General features: G+C 35.2%; 1 protein-coding gene across 3 annotated transcripts in view; it reads right to left on the bottom strand.

Annotated features, from left to right (window-relative positions):
* LOC145258632 (cystinosin-like) overlaps positions 1-1,341 on the bottom strand; it is a 137,177-nt gene extending 135,836 nt beyond the window's left edge. The window contains exon 1 of one of the 3 annotated variants that reach the window (XM_080116625.1): positions 1,099-1,341. In XM_080116625.1, coding sequence (XP_079972751.1) covers positions 1,099-1,192 — 94 coding nt within the window. In that variant the 5' untranslated portion in view covers positions 1,193-1,341. The remainder of the gene's footprint in view (positions 1-1,098) is intronic. The other 2 variants (XM_080116624.1, XM_080116626.1) reach the window with 2 other exon arrangements.
* Between the last annotated feature and the right edge of the window lie 16,662 nt (positions 1,342-18,003).

Here is an 18,003-nt window from a genome sequence, read left to right as displayed (position 1 = left end):
TAGAAAAGTAACTTATCTTGCCTTTGATAATATTTATTTGTTAGATATTTGTTTTTTGACAACTTTTTCGAATCTATGTGTACAGTAATACAAACCCGGGGCGCGTAATATTAGCCGAAACGTAAATGAAAATAAACTCGAATAATCAAAATACAATATTAATGTATGTAAATATCATTTAAAAATTAAGGTGCTAATTGCAGAGAGTGATCCGCGCTATTTTTAAAATCGTATTTCCACGTTTAATTAAAGTTTTATGATGGTTTTTATTCAATTGTACGGTTAAAGTACAGAATAGATACAAAACACCCTCCCCATGTTAAGAATGGCTTTTTCAATAATAACGTTATTATTTTAGCACGAATCACTCTCTGCATGAGTAACAAAATAAAAATAAAAAGTGGCGTTCAAATAAATTAAAAACAATACATGCATTTAAAAATGCACAAATGTCGGAAAATTAATGCCCATCAAAAAGAAACAAAAAAAAAAAAAAACGATACTAGTGCACTTATTGATCCGTGCTGAAATAACGTTATTATTTAAGAAGCCATTCTTAACATGTGGAGGGTTAGCAGTGTCAGAAATTTCGTGAAAATAGTGAATAATTCCACCCCATCTTTCCAAGCTTATAACTCCTCGAAAAATGTAATTCAAGCCCTAATTTTTTTTTCAACTAAAGGAGCAAGGACCAAGGTTTTATTAAAAAAAAAAAAAAAAAAAAAAAAAAAAAGTGTTTTTTTTTTGTTTTTTTTTAAAGGTTTTAAACTTCGGACTTTGCAGGTAAACTTCTAAAAAAGCGATTTTATTCTATACTTTAACCTTACAACTGAATAAAAAATCGGTAAAACTATACAAACACCGTGACAGCGAATTAACCCTACCCCTAACCCTAACCCTAAACCTAACCCTAAACCCTAACCCTAACCCTAACGCTGTCACGGTGTTTGTATAATAATACCAAAAAATCATATAAAACTTTAATTAAACTTGGAAATACGATTTAAAAAATAGCGCGGATCAGTAAGTGCACTAGCATAAAAAAAAACAATAATTTAAAAAATCATGGAAAAACAAAAATGAATGAGGATAACTTACTTTGTTGTGCGTGAGCGAAAAAAAGAAAGCAGCTACTAAAGATGAGAAGATTTAAGTAAAAATGTCTTGAGAAACAAAATTGATTAATCAACATAATGAATAAATGAATGGGTTCTTTCCGTGTCAACTTTTTGAAATAAAAAATCAACACGACACAATTGTATTTAGTGGCATGATTAAATCACGAGACGAACTTTTTGTTTTGAAGACAGAAGAGGGGGGAATTAAGGGGAGATAAGCACGTCATATCTATCTATACTATTTACTAAAAGTTATCTTATCTTTTAAGCGCGTACCTCTTTCATCTATACATGAATGTCTCAGATAGTGGGAGGAACGGTCTATTGATATAATTAAAATAATGTGTGTGTGTGTGTGTGTGTGTGTGTGTGTAAGAGAGAGAGAGAGAGAGAGAGAGAGAGAGAGAGAGAGTTTATGATATCATACACTGGTTTGGAAATATTGATAAAAGATATGATACAAATTATTAACAGAGAAAGAAAGAGAGGGGGGGTCTATTATAACTGTAATAGAAGACACTACTAACATAAGCGGCAGTGCCACTGTTTGGCCTATCAGACAACAGAATCAGAGAAGAAAAAGAAGAAACGAAAAAAAAAGTTTGTAGATGTATTCTTTATATTCATGTGGCATTAATTTGTATATGAGGGGAATAGCGGCTATAAGGAGGACATATTGGAGAGGACAGGAATCAAGTGTTTGCCAGCAAAGAGAGAGAGAGAGAGAGGGGGGAGGCTGAGAGAGAGTGAGAAAGAGAGAGAGTATGGCGGTTACCATAAATTTTAACGACGGTTGAAAAAGGGTCACCATTTCAGTCAATCCACTTTTTGGGACACCTCCGCCATTAGAGCGAGAACAAGAGTGCTGGAAAAGAAAACATCGGTTATAATTAAGTGCGACGAGACTTTAGGATTGATGATGTTTTATAAAGGTTTCCAAGATATAGGGTACAAAGAGGATGGTATATTTCTTTGATAAAAATCTTTACCCAGGGAAACTGATCCGTCACATGTTGATGCTTCTATCGTTCCCGCATGTCTGAGACAGATTTCTTCTTTGTATCTCCCTCCAACACAGTCCTCTATTCCGATTGGCTGAAACCTCTGGTGACATTGAGAGAAGAAAGGAAGGGAAAAATAGAAGAGTAGGGAGGAAGAGAGAAATAAGGGCAGCATACCGTAGCAGCATTACAGTAGTAGTTCACTACACGAGTCCCCCTTCAAATAACGGAGTTAAGTACCCGCCACAGAATTATTAAATATGTGTATTGCCTAAATTTGTTTACAAATAAAGGTACTCATTTTTCTTTTTCCATGTTACTTTCCTACCAGATCTAGACTTATATGTGTCAGCAATTTTATCTTCAACTTTGTCGGTATCATCTGTCTTAATAAGTTTATCATTAGGAGTACCGTCATTTGTCTGCACCTTCTCAGTCGGTCTAATTTTATTAGTACTAGTTGGTTCTATGTACAGCTTTAATCTATCTATTAATACGTGTGTATGAATATCATTGTTCATACGGATCTGATAATGCTTATCTGATCGAGTCAAAACTTTATAAGGACCTGAGTATGGTGCTTCTAATGGTTTCCTAACTCGATCAACTCTGAGCCATACTTTTTCACAGGAAGATAAATCTTTTGGTATAAATGTTTTGGGACTGTCATGGATATATCCTTTTCCATTGTTGAGTACATTAATTTGGGACATCCATTCACACAAATTACGTATGTACTGGTTATTAACTGGAGTTTCTCTTACTCTCTGCTTGTGTATCAACTGCTGAGGAATCAATATCAGAGCTCCAGTAACAGACGTAAAAGGGGAAAAGCCTGATTCATTAGGGGTGCTACGTATACCCAGTAGAATCACTGGTATCGCTTTCATCCATGATTCTTTTCGAGCCACTATTGCCGCTTTAAGGGTACAGTGTGCTCTTTCGATCATCCCGTTACTTTGAGGGTGATATGATGTTGACCTCAATCGGTAAAACCCTACTACCTTGGCTAATTCCTGGAACAATTCACTCTCAAACTGACTACCTCTGTCAGTTACAACATGCAGTGGGACTCCAAATCGAGATATCAATGCATTGATAAACGCTTCTGCTACCGACTGTGCAGTTATCTCAGTCATAGGCTGTACTTCAATCCAGCGAGTTGCACGATCGATGCAAGTAAGCAAATATTTGTAAGGGCTCAGGTAAGGGTCAGACTCATTGTGCATTAAGGGCAGGGGTCCTGTTCGAACATTCTTTTCTTCACATATACACACCCACACGTACGTATGCACGTACGCACACACACACGCGCACATATACACACACTCACATTCATGCACATACACACACCCGAGCTGTGACGTCACTTCCTTTTAAGTGAAAACCAGACATGCGCACCCAGAACACTAACTCCAGTATAAAAGTCAACAAAACCTGTTAACTTCCCTTTTTTGTCTGGACCAGCATTCGAGCTGCTTAGTCGACAAACCAACCGCGTGTTCTAACATCACTTTCCCTGCTACTGTAATGTGGGGCAAGCGCAAGTACACTTTATATGCTTTCCCTCTCCAGGAACTGGATTGACTTTCTCACTCTATCTCCCCTTCGCTTTGGTCCATCAAAACAGACATGTGTGCGACGCTCTACTGAGCTTAACCTTCTCTTTCTACAGGCCGGCTTGCCACTTCGTGTTTCTCTATTGTATTCCCCCTTTCCTTCCACGCGTGTAGTCGTCAATGGCTGAATGAACACGTGTACACTCAAGACTTTAATTTCTCAACATAAAATAAACAACATGTTTATTTTATTCCAGTATCTGAGTTCTTTGTTTTCTTCATTCAATTCGTTTCATTATTTTTTCTTGTAGCGAGTTAGGGTATTTCATATCCTGTCTGCAACAGTCCAATGATATCGATATGTACTGTCTGGAAACGTGCAGATGGTAACTCAAATTCTTGGACTGCAGACTTTGTGTGTCTGTGAAATTTTGATTATTGACACACTACACATTCTGCACAGAATTGTTTAATCGTTTTATCTAAACTAGGCCAAAAGTATCTCGACATAACCAGTTTTATAGATGCTCCCATACCAGGATGCACCAAACTATGTAAACTGTTGAAAATAGCTTGACGAAGCTCTTTTGCGATAAACGGTCTGGGGTACTTAGTTGAAGTGTCGCATAGGACTGAGTCGACTTTGCTTGACACACAGTATTCTTTCAAATTAGTGTATGACTTTATTTCGTCATCACCTTTCTGTGCCTGGGCTATTTCAGCCAAGTCGCATGCATCTATCTGCACAGTTAATGCAGGCCGAGACATACAGTCTGCAACTATATTCTCAGCTCCTTTAATGTACTCCACGTCAGCAATATATTCGGCAAGCACTGATAAGTGTCGCTGTTGTCAATCTGACTTTGCTGGTGTCTGACTATAAAAGGCTTCACATAATGGCTTATGATCAGTGAATAATGTCACATGACAACATTCTATGAGGTGGCAGAAATGTATCACTGAAAAATAAGCTGCTAGTAGCTCTCTGTCAAACATGGAATACTTGGCTTGGGTTTGAGAAAATGTCTTGGAAAAGAAACCTATAGGTACTGGTTTCTTATCTATGAACTGGTGTAATGCAGCACCAGCGGCGTATTGACTAGCATCTGTAACTAAGTGGTATTCTGTAGCTGAAGACTGTGGATGAGCTAACACCGTAATTTCTGATAATTTGCTTATTATTGTTTTGAAGGTGTTAGTTTCTTCCTCATTAAGCTCAGTCTTTGCTTCAGGATCCAACCTCATCCGTTCGGATAATGGTAAAATTATAGATGCATAATTAGGAACTAATTTGCGGTAAAAACCTGTCATCCCCAGAAATCTACGTAAGTTTTTTGAGTCCTTAGATATCGGAAAATTTTCAAACTCTTTAATTTTCTTTAAAGTAGGCAACAAACCTTCTTTGCTTACGTGAAAGCCTAAGAAATCTAACTCTGGTACTCCAAATACACACTTATCTAAGGAAATCTTTAAATTGTTATCACTAAGGATCCTAAATACTCTATCCAAATCTTCCTTGTGCTGTTGCTCACTTTCGCTAAAAACTAGTATGTCGTCTAAATATATAAATATGCAATTTAATTTTAAAAATATTTTATCCATAAAACGCTGAAATGTAGCCGCAGCATTCTTTAAACCAAATGGCATGTAATTAAACTCAAACAAACCAAAAGGTGTCACTACTGCTGTCTTATGCACATCTTCAGGGTGTATCTTAATTTGATGATATGCTGGAAAAATATTGTTTATTAGCTAACTGTGTGCAGAAGGAATTTATATTTGGTACCGGGTAGCGGTCTGTTTTGGTAATGTTATTTAACGCACGGAAATCACTGCATGCTCAATATGACCCATCCAGCTTTTTCACCAAGTGCAAAGGGGTTGCCCACTCGCTACTGGAAGGCTGGATAACTCCCGTATTTAGTAACTTTTTAAATTCTGCCTGTGCTGCATCTAACTTAGGACCGGAAAGTTGTCTGGCTTTAGCAAAAACTGGTACGTGGCTGTCTGTATCAATACTGTGATACACTCCACCATAGTCTTTGTTTGTGTCGCTATGTGGTGAAAGCACATTATTATATTTACCTATTACTTCTATAACATAATCTGCTAGGTCTATTTTGTTAATCACTACAGCATCGGTTTCCGTCACTGCATTGACTGTAATTTCACGCTCCGTTACGTTATCACGAATGGATCTATTTTTGCAATTCACTATAATGTTAAATTTGTTTAAGAAGTCAAATCCTAACAAAGGGTTAGTGATATCTGCGATCACGAAACTCCATTGAAAAGATCTTCTCAAACGGGGTATCTTAACTTTGAGGTTTGTCTGACCATAGCATTTTATGCTTTCACCGTTAGCGGTAGAGATATGAATAGGAGTTGGCTCCAGAATAATTCCATTTACTACGAAATGTGGTAAAATGGAAACACTGGCTCCTGTATCTATGATAAAATTGACTTTAGACGCTCCTATTTTAGCAGAAACTTCTAATAATGGCGGCACTACTGGAGCAAACGCAGTCCGCCTTTCTAGTTTTCCGAATCACTAGGGGCGGGAGAGGAAGGGCGGGAGTTAGGCAGAGTCTGTAAGCTACTCTTTTTCTTTGGCCATTTACACCATGGCTTACATGTACGAGCCTCCTCCGCGAAATATATATGGGCTCTACATATCTTCGGCCGCTGCTTCCTTCTATATGGACATAGGCCGGCTGGAATGGTTTCACTAGACTGTCTGGTGGTAATATGGTCGTTTGTCCGAGCTCGACTCTCAACCGCCTGAAATACTGATGTATTTTCTATTAACGCCATCAAGTTGTTGGATAGTCGACCCAACTCCGCACTATCTCGTCGCTTGCCCCTATTCTATGTGCGACCGTTACCATCTCCTGGAGGTATAATGTCGAATGACCAGCTAACATAGCGGTCCTCATCAACTTCTCCAGGAGTTCAGGTCTGGTCTTTTCATGTGCAGACAACACAGACTCCTTTAACTTCACATAGTTTAGCGACTGCAGAATTGCTAGTGGTATATTTATTACCACGTCAGGCGACAATGCGCTGATAACTATATAGAACTTAGTATTATCGCTCATAATGTGTCTGAGATGGAATTGAACTTCTATTATCGAAAACCATCCCTCGACACTCGTCTCCATAAATTGTGGGGGTTTTACGCTAACCTGTTGTGCGTCCATTATTACTAATTATTATTATTTATTATTATCACTATTATTACTACTATTAATTATTATTATTGATTATTATTATTTCTATGATTATTATTAGTTACTATTATTATCATTTTTTATTTTTTTTTATTATTATTATTTGTAGCTGTGACTAAAGGAAATGGCTGGGGGGTGATAAGCAAGAAAAGAGAGAAGCGAATACTCACCAGAGGTTAATTTCAGCAGGTGCTTGGAGAAATAGCGTCAATTAAAAATTTTTTTTTTAAATTTTTTATATATATATAAATATATATATGTGTATGTGTGTGTGTGAATATATAGTCAATATTCTTAAAGAAAAAAAAACTGAGTTTGTCGATGCACACATGTGTTCCAAAATTGGCTTCACACATGTGCGTCTGGAAGGTTCCTTTTTTTTGGTGTGCGGGTGTGTGACCACACGTGTTCCAAAATTGGCTTCACATGCGTGCATCTGGAAGGATCCTTTTTCTGTGTGCAGGTGTGTGTGTGTGTTTAGAATGAAATTTTGGATTCTGTATTGATTCTTAAAGTGACTTTTTTGTTGTTACAGAATAGTTTTTAGACCAGATTTTATTTTAGTCATTTATCTGCTGAGAGTCACGTAAAAAAAGTTTTGCCTTTTCTTCTTTTTTTTACTGCTTATTTTTCTTGTTTGGTTGTTTTGCCTTTAAGGTCACTTTTATATATATATAGATAATTCCCCTCCACAATGCCATTATCAGTTTATAGCCACAACACAATCTGACTAGATGCCCCAGTTATCCATAAACTTTCTGAATTGTTGACTGCAAAAGGCATTATCAGGAGTTTGGTTGAGAAAACCAAGAAGAAACTACTGTTCTCACCCAACCCTTATATAACTACACTGGCGGCAAAAAGATAGTCCACACATGTAATTTTTTCAAAAACTGCAAATTTAAGCTAAATTTAATGTAACTGTTTAAACAAGCTATACCTAATTTGATTGGCCTTTTATTCTTCTATAATTTTGCCTGTTCATATTTGACTTTTAATTGAAATATTCTAGTGTCCACGTCAATTTATAAAAAATAACTTCAAATTGAGGAGGCAAAAAGAAAGCCCGCACAATGGAAAATTGTTATTTAAATGTAACTTTAGGACATTAGTGCAATACAAATACAACAGGAATACAAGGAACTAGTTAATATTTAATAGCATAGCTGTTCTGCAATTTGACAACCTGCAATCTTTTGGGAATTCCTTGAATTTGACTGCAGCAATACTCTTTCGTTAATTTTTGTCCAAAGTTCTTCCAAATTTGAAATTTTATTATTGCGTAGCTGTTGCTTGATGTAATGCCATACGTTTTCGATAGGATTGAGGTCTGGAGATTGTGCAGGCCAATCCAAACACAGGATATCATGCTCTTCCAGGAACCTCTTGACATTGCTAGCTGTGTGAATGGGAGCATTATCCTACATGAAGAATGGGAGCATTATCCTGCATGAAGATGGGATTATCATCCAAATTCTGACCAAAGTGGGGTAGACAATGTTCAGTCAACATATTAATGTACTTGGTCGAATCAATTCGACCTTGCAAGCGAACTATAGGCTCTGGACCATTGGTACTAATAATGCCCCAGACCAAAACTGAACCTCTACCACCTTGCAGCATGAAACTGAGCACCTAGGATTAAATTCTTCATCTTTCTTCCGACGGACGTACTGCCTACCATCACTGCCTAGCCTATTGAACTTGCTTTCATCGCTAACAAGCAATTTTTACCAATATGAAGAGTCATGACCTTCATTGCATCTGACGAAGTCCATACGGTGCTTTCTGTTCTTTACAGAAATCATTGGCTTGCATTTTGCAACATATCCTCGCAAATTAAATTCCTTTAATCTGTTCTTGACAAAATTAAATTCTGTTCTTGACAAATTAAATTCCTTTAATCTGTTCTTGACAAAATTCAGAAAGAGAGCACTTTTTAACAAGATTGCACTGTTTTGGGATTTGGGGAGCCATTTCAAATCTGTTTCTTAGGCGGCAGATCTTGATAGCATTGTCTTCCCTGTTAAAAGTAACTCTAGTACGATCAGATTTAGGGACATCATCAACACTGCAGGTGTTTTGGTGCTTTTGCACAGTCTTTCGTACTGTTTTCTTATCACAATTCTATTTGCAGCCGATTTCTCGATTGGATAAACCAGAAAGGTGGAGATTAATGAGCTCCTGATGATCACTAAGAGAAAGTCGTGGCATATGGACTAAATGTTACGTTGTATAACCTGGAACAACAACAATTACAATTAGAGATGCTTTATTGCCTGTTAGTGGATATTTTAAACTGATTTAGGGGCAATAATTTAAGCTGGTTTTAAGTGAATTTGTTACTGTGGACTTTCTTTTTGCCTCCTCAATTTGAAGTTATTTTTTTAAATTGATGTGAACAGTAGATTATTTCAATTAAAAGTCAAATATGAACAGGTAAAATTATAGAGGAATAAAAGGCGTATCAAATGAGGTACAGGTTTAAACAGTTACATTAGATTTAGCTTTAATTTGCAGTTTTTGAAAAAATTACAAGTGCAGACTTTCTTTTTGCCGGCACCGTATTTTTATTTGATTTTTTATTTTATTTTTCTTACTTTCTACATGTGTTATTACTGCTCACGTTATCAGTAAAAGAGAGTAAAACGTTTTCTTTAGTGCGTATAGATATCCTACATGAAGATAGAACTCACAATATTTTTGCCATAACAGTTTTTGTAAAGTTGTAGTTAATGTCCCATCACTTTACAGCATGCCAACAAAATGGAACGTTCTCTTTTTTTTTAGTTTTTTCTCAATTTTTATAGGTAATGCCAGAACAAAGGTGCCATATATATATATATATATATATATATATATATATATATATATATATATATATATAGTGAATAAATGTCAAAAGACTATATTCCAAAGTTCATGATGTTGACCATCTTATAATTTATTCCTTTAATTCAGTTGACATTTACAATTCTTGACAGTATCTGTTTCGTAGCGCAAAATCAATCACTTAATCATTATATTAATCAGTGAATTTATTTTGCCCTTAACTCATCCTTCACTGATGGATATAATAATTTATTGATTTTGCACTACAAAACAGATACTTTCAAGAATTGTAAATGTCAACTGAATCAAAGGAATAAATTATAAGATGGCCAACATCATTAACTTTGGAATATAGTCTTTTGTCATTCATTCATTATATTGCTCTGTAATTACATTGAGCTGCTTAAATAAGGATTGGTATATATTATAAGGAAATAAAATATATTTCTACAGAAATATATTCTGTAGTACATTATATATAGTGAGTTATAAAATATATATGGCGATTAAGCTACACTGAATATTCCGTGTTTCATCCGCTCTAGGATTCTTCAGGCTTAAGCCTGAAGAGTCCTAAATCGCCATATATATTTTATAACTCACTAACTAGCTCTACCTATGTATTGAGCATTTTTGAAGTAAATACTTAAAGTTTACACATAAATTTATACTTTGGTATATTAATTTTATGTGAGTAAATGAAGTAGTTGTACATTATATATATATATATATATATATATAACTACTTCATTTACTCACATAAAATTAATATACGAAAGTATAGATTTAAACTTTAAGTATTTACTTCAAAAGTGCTCAATACGTAGGTAGAGCTAGTTAGTAATTTATAAAATATATATGGCGATTAAGCTACACTGAATATTCGGGATCACACATATATGTATATATATATATATATATATATATATATATATATATATATATATATATATATATATGTATGTATGTGTGTGTGTGTGCATGTATGTGTGTACACATATGTACATTTATATATACAAAAAAAAAAAAGGAGGAAAACGTCTGCCTTAAACCACAAACTTAGTTCTAAATCAGATCCTTTGTTCGATAAAATGCATGCCCATTGGCTGATAGGAAGGGGCACGGTGGATACTAGAAAGCTGATTGGCTAACTAAAATCCTCAACAGAAGAGGACCATATAAAAACGAGAAACAACCACAGAATTCGCGCATAAGCCTGACGAATCCTAGAGTGGATGAAACGCCTAATATTCAGTGTAGCTTAATCGCCATATATATTTTATAAATTACTATCTATATATATATATATATATATATATATATATATATATATATATATATATATATATATATATAATTTACTACAGAATACTCAGCCTAAATGTGTAACATTACATACATGCAAAGGAGGCAACCAGCAAAGAAAGAATTCAACTCCCATTTTTTTTCAGTTTACTAACAGAACATTTATTTACAGATCTTTTCCTGTCGCTCTCTCTAACATGATCGTGATCATCGATCTGTGCACACGTTCATCTTTTTACAATTTTTTTTCTTTTTTCCTTTTTGTGACTTCGCTTTGGATGCAGCTCGGTCATTTGCATACAGCTGTGTCTGCGCTCTGTTACAGATGGATAAAGTTTTGTATAATTTCATGTCCCCCTTACAAAGATTAAAATCAACATATGATGGTATTATACCTAATATCTAGAATCTTTCTTCTAATTTTTTTTATCAAAATCTGTTACATTATTTTCATTTCAGAAAATGTCTAAATGTAAGGGGACATAAATAGAAATTTAAATTCTGGAACTCTTGCTTAATTTGTGTCTAATGGCTTTGGATCAAATTAAATGCAAATATGAAATATTTGAATTCCCAAATGTTAAGCTGTGTGCATATTATTCCCACTAGAAGCCCCTTAAAATATTCAAAAGTAGTAGTTCCCAACCTTTCAAATATGACAAACTATTTTTGAGTAAGCAATCAGGGAGCAACCTCAATCCTTAAAATATATTATGTATAAATTCATTTTTTGTACAACAATTTTCTATATGTTCCGATTATTGAATTATTGATTATTTATTCGTGAAGTGGAAATATATTATGTTAATTCATGGTTAATGTCAAATTTATTCATAAAAAACATCCAAAGCTGCTACAAAAATTAATTAATTGCAAATTATTTCAACATTACTCGAACACACAAATTTCTACCGTTATGAACTGAGTTTAATGAGATGACTGGTATTGCAGTTTTTTAGTCAGCAATTTTATCCTGGGGTCCGTTATTGATATGGCACACCTCAAATCGTCTTGTACATTTAATTGATTTCTTTATTTGGTTTTAAGGATGAGAAACTGAGAAAATAATGCTTTACATAAGTAAGTTGTTGGGAATAACAGTAAATTCCTTAATATGATTTCTGATATTACTGGGAATTTTTGGAAAATTTTTGCCTCAAATTCTTGTAGTTGCAGTTTACCAACCCACGATTTAGCTTCAAATTTTTTTTTTTAACTTGATGAACTTTTATTCTGCTGTTTCAGGAATATCAGATACACTGGCATTGAAAGGGTTGATTGCAAGGGAAAAAGACTTGCAGCATTCATCAGTAAAATAACTTCTTATTCGAACAATAAGATTTTCCAAATGTTATTGCATCAAGCTGTATAAGTCATCAATTCTAATTTCATTTGTTGTTTCTTCAACAAATCGGGCAAGTGTTGGGAGCATGTATGATTTCTTTTGGTTAATTTTGATGATCCAGACTTCCAATTTCATTTTGAAAGACATCTTTTCAGACAAAGATATTATCACACTTTCTTTACTCTGTAGTCCTGTATTAATATTATTAAAAATCTAAAAAATGTCGACCAGATATGCCAATTTGCACAATGTAAATTCATCCGCAAACAATGATTAATATCCACATGCATTTTGAGAAGCGAGAAATATTTGCAGTTCTTCTCTTAATTCAAAATATCTCTTCAACACTTTTCCTTTTGAGAGCCACCTTACCTCTGTATAAAACAGTAGTGCTTCATGCATCAAACCCAAATCTTTACATAAAACTTTGAAGAGCCGTGTTGCAAGTGGCGCTGATTTAACATTTACTACTTTATTCACTCTGTTAAGCACTCCTTTGAACGGTCCAGGTATCATCTGCCCCCTAAGGAACTTCTTCAGCTCATTTTGGGAACTACGGTCAGCTAGTAGAAAGAAGTTAATGAGCAGCGAATCCAGACACCTCTCTCCCTTCTCTCTCATCCCTGTCCACACGACATAGCACAACGGTTTTCACAGAAGACAACTGTTGCCAACCCGGAACTCCACAGAGAACGACTGCCTGATCGACACAGACAATGGACTTTTCATCCATTCTTTCTTCAACCTGAACACTGTCTAACTTTCTACTGCTCAAATAAATGTTTTTTAAAAGAGGTTTGTTATTCATCTCATGCTTTGTGTTCAAAAACTACTAATGAATTTATTAGAGGTACAAAGCAGCAACTAATTCCCTAAATAACATCTTGATAGCTGAATGAATCATGCAGTGAATCCCAATTACTACTGGAGTAACATTTTTAACTCACAATTGGAAGTGATACTTGCAGGTTCCTCTTCAGTACAAATTCCACACAATTTTCCCCATTCAATCAAATGTTATTTGAAGAAATCATCAATTAAATTTAAAATATCAGCAGTTAAAGTTTGCAGAAACTTACAAAACAAGAAATCTTTACTTTTTTTTGTAGAATAACGAACATACACAAGAAGTTGTGAAACGTTTGTCACGTCAGTAGTTTCATCACCCTCTATGCTGAACAGCCCAGTTTGAGTTCGTGGGAACATGATGAGAATTAGCAGCGAACTGGATGTTAACGTATCCACCATGAGAGACAAAATGAAAAATCGTCTTTTGCACATGGTTCCACGCATCGCTTCCGCTTGGGAAGAAAACAATAAGACAACCACAAAATAGGGTAATCTCCAAAAATACCGTTAGGGCTTACAACATGGCCGCCAGAAGAGTCACGTGATCCGGTTGATCCAAAACATGAATCGCCGTATTACGAAACCGGAAAACGCAAATTTAAAGCAAACTTTGACAAACAAGCATAATAATTAAGTACAAAAACAGTTTTTCAATATCATAATAATAAATAATTTATTTAGAACGGTCATTTAATTTTTTGTTGAGAAACAATCACAGTTTGTTTGTTTTTTAAATGTTTACAAAATGTCTACGAACGTGCGTAGACATTTTGTAAACATTGTTTTTAAAAAATAAAAAATAATACTTCTATTATGTTTTAAACGACTGTAATAGTTTATTTTGGAAGTATATTTCATAAAGAAAATTGACAACCCACTTTAAAAACAGAAATTACGAGTTTTATATATTTTATTCGCAGTTTTTTGTTGGGGGTGTCAAAAATTCCGCCTAAAATTCTGATACACCTAGTCGATCACTTGTTTGTTCTGAATAAAATACTTTTTATAAACACTGTTTTAACTAAAAACAACCTAAGATTGTTTCTCAAAGTTTGCCTATTTTTATAACAACATTATATCAACAAAAAATTAAATACAAACAAATTGTGATTGTTTGTCAAAGTTTGCCTTCAAGGCTGCGTTTTCCATTTGCACGATTCATGTTTTGGATCAACCGGATCACGTGACTCTTCTGGCGGCCATGTTGTAAGCCCGAACGGTATTTTTGGAGATTACCCAAAATAGTTATCAACCAATGGCAGAGCTCCGCGCCTAAAATAAACACCTCAAATATCACAGTCACTGGGATCCAGTTTGCCACTATAAAATGACGGATTTTAGGGAACCAGAGGAGAGAGGAGGAAAAAGAAGACGAAAACGCCGGGCTGCTAGCTGCTGATGAAAGAAGTCACCCACTTTCTAGTTACAAACCAGGACACGCATCACCGACATCAGGATGACCGGCCTACCCCTACCACATCCATCGTCCAAAAGATAAGTACGTTTACAAACATTCATTCCTTGTCAATTCATACATACCTACAAACATTTTACGAACCTTCATTCCTTGTCAATTCATACATACCTACAAACATTTTACGAACATTCATTCCTTGGTAAATCGTACATACCTGCAAATGTTCTACGAACATTTCACCATAATACAAACTGTCAAATATCTCCATCGGACAATCCATTCTTCGTTAAATCACATTCCATGCTACGAACACTTTACCTCTTCTAATACAAGTTGTTAGTAGTAAATAAAATCAGTTCTCAACCTTCAATATTCGTCTGTCTTTAATTATATGGAGTCAGAATCTACACACTTCCAACGTTGTTCATTTCATGTATTCTTTGTTGAGACCTCTATGACATCCTTTCCTACCCCTAACCCTTTTATAAAAACCGAGGCCATAAGTTTATTAATTGGAATTATTAGAAAAGGTTTACAATATTAAGACACTGTTAATAAGTGGAAAAGGTGGACCTTCCCAAATACTTCAAAGCTATCAAAAATATGGTCTACAATTGTGAAAACTGTGTGAGAATAGAACTTTTACAACTTATGTGCTTAGAGAAAGGTTAAATTTTTGAAGGTATGCTAACGAAACCGGATGTTGATCTTTTGATTTTGTCACTTTGTACATATCGCCTATTTCACTAACCAATCAGGTAGCATTGAAGTGATGCTGTCAACAGCAGCCAATGAAGCAGTACATAAGGAATGTGTTCTTGATACCTACCCATCATTTAAGGTTTGCAGAAGCAGTTTTCCAATCGTGTGTCTCAATGACAGTCAGCATCAGCAGAAACAATTAGGGACATTGGCAGCCTTCACATGATTTTTCCCAGAAGTGCCTGATCCCCTTCTAGAAAGAATTCTTAAGAGAAAGATATGGGGGAAACGAATGCCAACAAAATCATCATTATGAATGATGCTCAACAACAACAGCAACAGCATCAGCATCAACAGTAACTTTCTCTTACCTTCTACTATCATCATCAGCTTGATCGCACCAACCTGCAACAACAGTTATCAGCAGCAGCTTTCATTCTATCATTCCTTGCACCAAGGCTAATAACCTTTGTTACATACCAACCTGACTCATAACCCACTGAGGATCGTCCAATATTGCCATCATCATCATCATCATCATCATCATCATCATTGCACTTCTATCTATGATTAATAGAAGTTGTCTAGCTCGCTACAATGAGCAGCAAATTCTCTACTCCAACAGTACCCCTTACCAAGACCAAAAGTCATTCAAGGATATGTCAATTAGACGATGAACAATACTATGAAAGGAATGGGAATGATGAAGCGAATAGGCAACATTGGAAAATTAAGAGGATAGTGTGACAAGTATTTGTTGACATTGAACTTGAAGACGACTATCTTGTAGTCTTCAGGGAATTTGCTTAGTAGCAATTCATTCCAAAGATGGGAAGGTTTTAGAAAGAAACGCTGCTCATGGAAATTCCATTTTATTTGAAGCACATAGAGGAAGAAAGAAAAATTCTTTACAGTGGTGATTGGAAGACAAGTCCTTGCTGTGAATGTCTTACAAGAAGGAACCAGAGAATATCTACTATAGAAATAACGATAGAGTAGAGCAAGAGGACTGCAGGTAAGAAAAAAAACAAACTTCCCCCACTATATTGCAAAGTCGATTTTATATTCTGTTAAAGCAAGAAAAAGTGTTCTGAGTGGTCAATCTCCAGATGGGACAGTACACCATCTTAAGATAATCAGACTTATATAGGCTGAACCTCCTGGAACTGAATCATACCTCAGCCCGACAGCAGCAAAGCTAGTGTCGGAGTCGGACTGATTGTCAAAGCCCTATCCCCGACAAAGCCCTACCAACACTTTTGTTTTATTAGTAAAGAAGATGTAATTGTGTAGTAAGTTTAGTTTTTGAAATCTTTCTTGCCACTAAATTATCGGTTTAATGTAGCAGGTCTTAATAAAAGTGACTTATCCGAACTTAAATAGTCACACTCACTCACTGTTGTTAAGTCTGCTTCAGCTTATATATACACCGTGGTATACAGAGTTAAGAATTTGTCAGTGGAGGCTATAGGAGATTGCTTGTTAGCATCCCTAATAAAATAATTGATTGATAGTCGAACAATCGAACATGTAGCAGGAAATAAATAACAAAACCTCTTTTAAAACAAAACAACAAAAGGTTTATTTGGACGGCAGGAAGGTTAAAGGTTGGACTGTGTCCGGGTTAAGAATTTGTCAGTGGAGGCTCTACAGCTTTGACTGGGGTCTAAGCGCTGAAGTGAGAGAAGGAGTTAGAGAAAGAGAAGAAGTTTGAGAAGAAGTGAAAAGAGCAAAAAAGGGAGTGGGGAGAGAGTGGTGGAGCAAAAGCGTAAAATAGAAGGAAGACTATCTTACAACAACTAAAAGATTTTTATTCCCATGAGAAACTAGGGTTTATACCTAAAGATAAGTATTGAAGTTTGAATTGGGAGGTTTTGGAGAGAAAGAAAAAATAATTGTGATTATTCATTTAACATTGAGTAAGTAACAAAGAATGATATGCAACAGATAATTGTAAATATACAAAACAACTTAAATTTATTACCTTAATAAAGATTTTTCCGGTAGCAGCATTGCGTGTTTTGGCTCCATCAATTCTGTCGTTTTTCATCATAGAAAAAATGTCTTTTACTTGTGAACGGTCTTTTGAGTTTCTGTCATAATGCAGTCAAACTGTCATTCAAAATGGTAAAATGGAAGAGAGAAGACCGATTGCTATATTAATAAAATGTCAAGATATGTAACTAAAATGAAGGAAATACTTCAACTCGAAAAAAATCTAAAGAACCTGTTTAAAGATACAGCCCGCCCAAAATCTTGGAAGCTGAAATACAATGACAGTTACTATTCCATCGATAGTTTAAAGAACATAGTGCATATGAGAGCGTGGGAAAATATCAGCAGCAGCAAAGGATGGCTGGCTTGCAAAGAGATTAGCAGCAAAAAAGTGGATATGCAAATTAGGAAGTGCACACAAGTTAATGCGACATAAAAAAAGGAAAAAAGTACACCACGTGCTCGGGAGAGAAACAAAGTTGGCGCCGAAAAAGATGGACATATAAGAAATGGCTGTTTATGACCAGCGTGTAGTGGAGCAGAAGCAAGAGACTTTTAAGCTTTTTTTTTTATACCTTTCCATTCATATTCAAGCAATGATGTCTATGTGATTAATCATGTATTGGCATCTCCATATGCCATTGTCGATT

The sequence above is a fragment of the Euprymna scolopes genome, chromosome 3 (assembly GCF_053919585.1).
Source record: "Euprymna scolopes isolate OS-2025 chromosome 3, ASM5391958v1, whole genome shotgun sequence".
NCBI lineage: Eukaryota > Metazoa > Mollusca > Cephalopoda > Sepiida > Sepiolidae > Euprymna > Euprymna scolopes.
The sequence above is the reverse complement of the archived record's forward strand: the minus strand, read 5'-3'. Positions and strand labels throughout refer to the sequence as shown.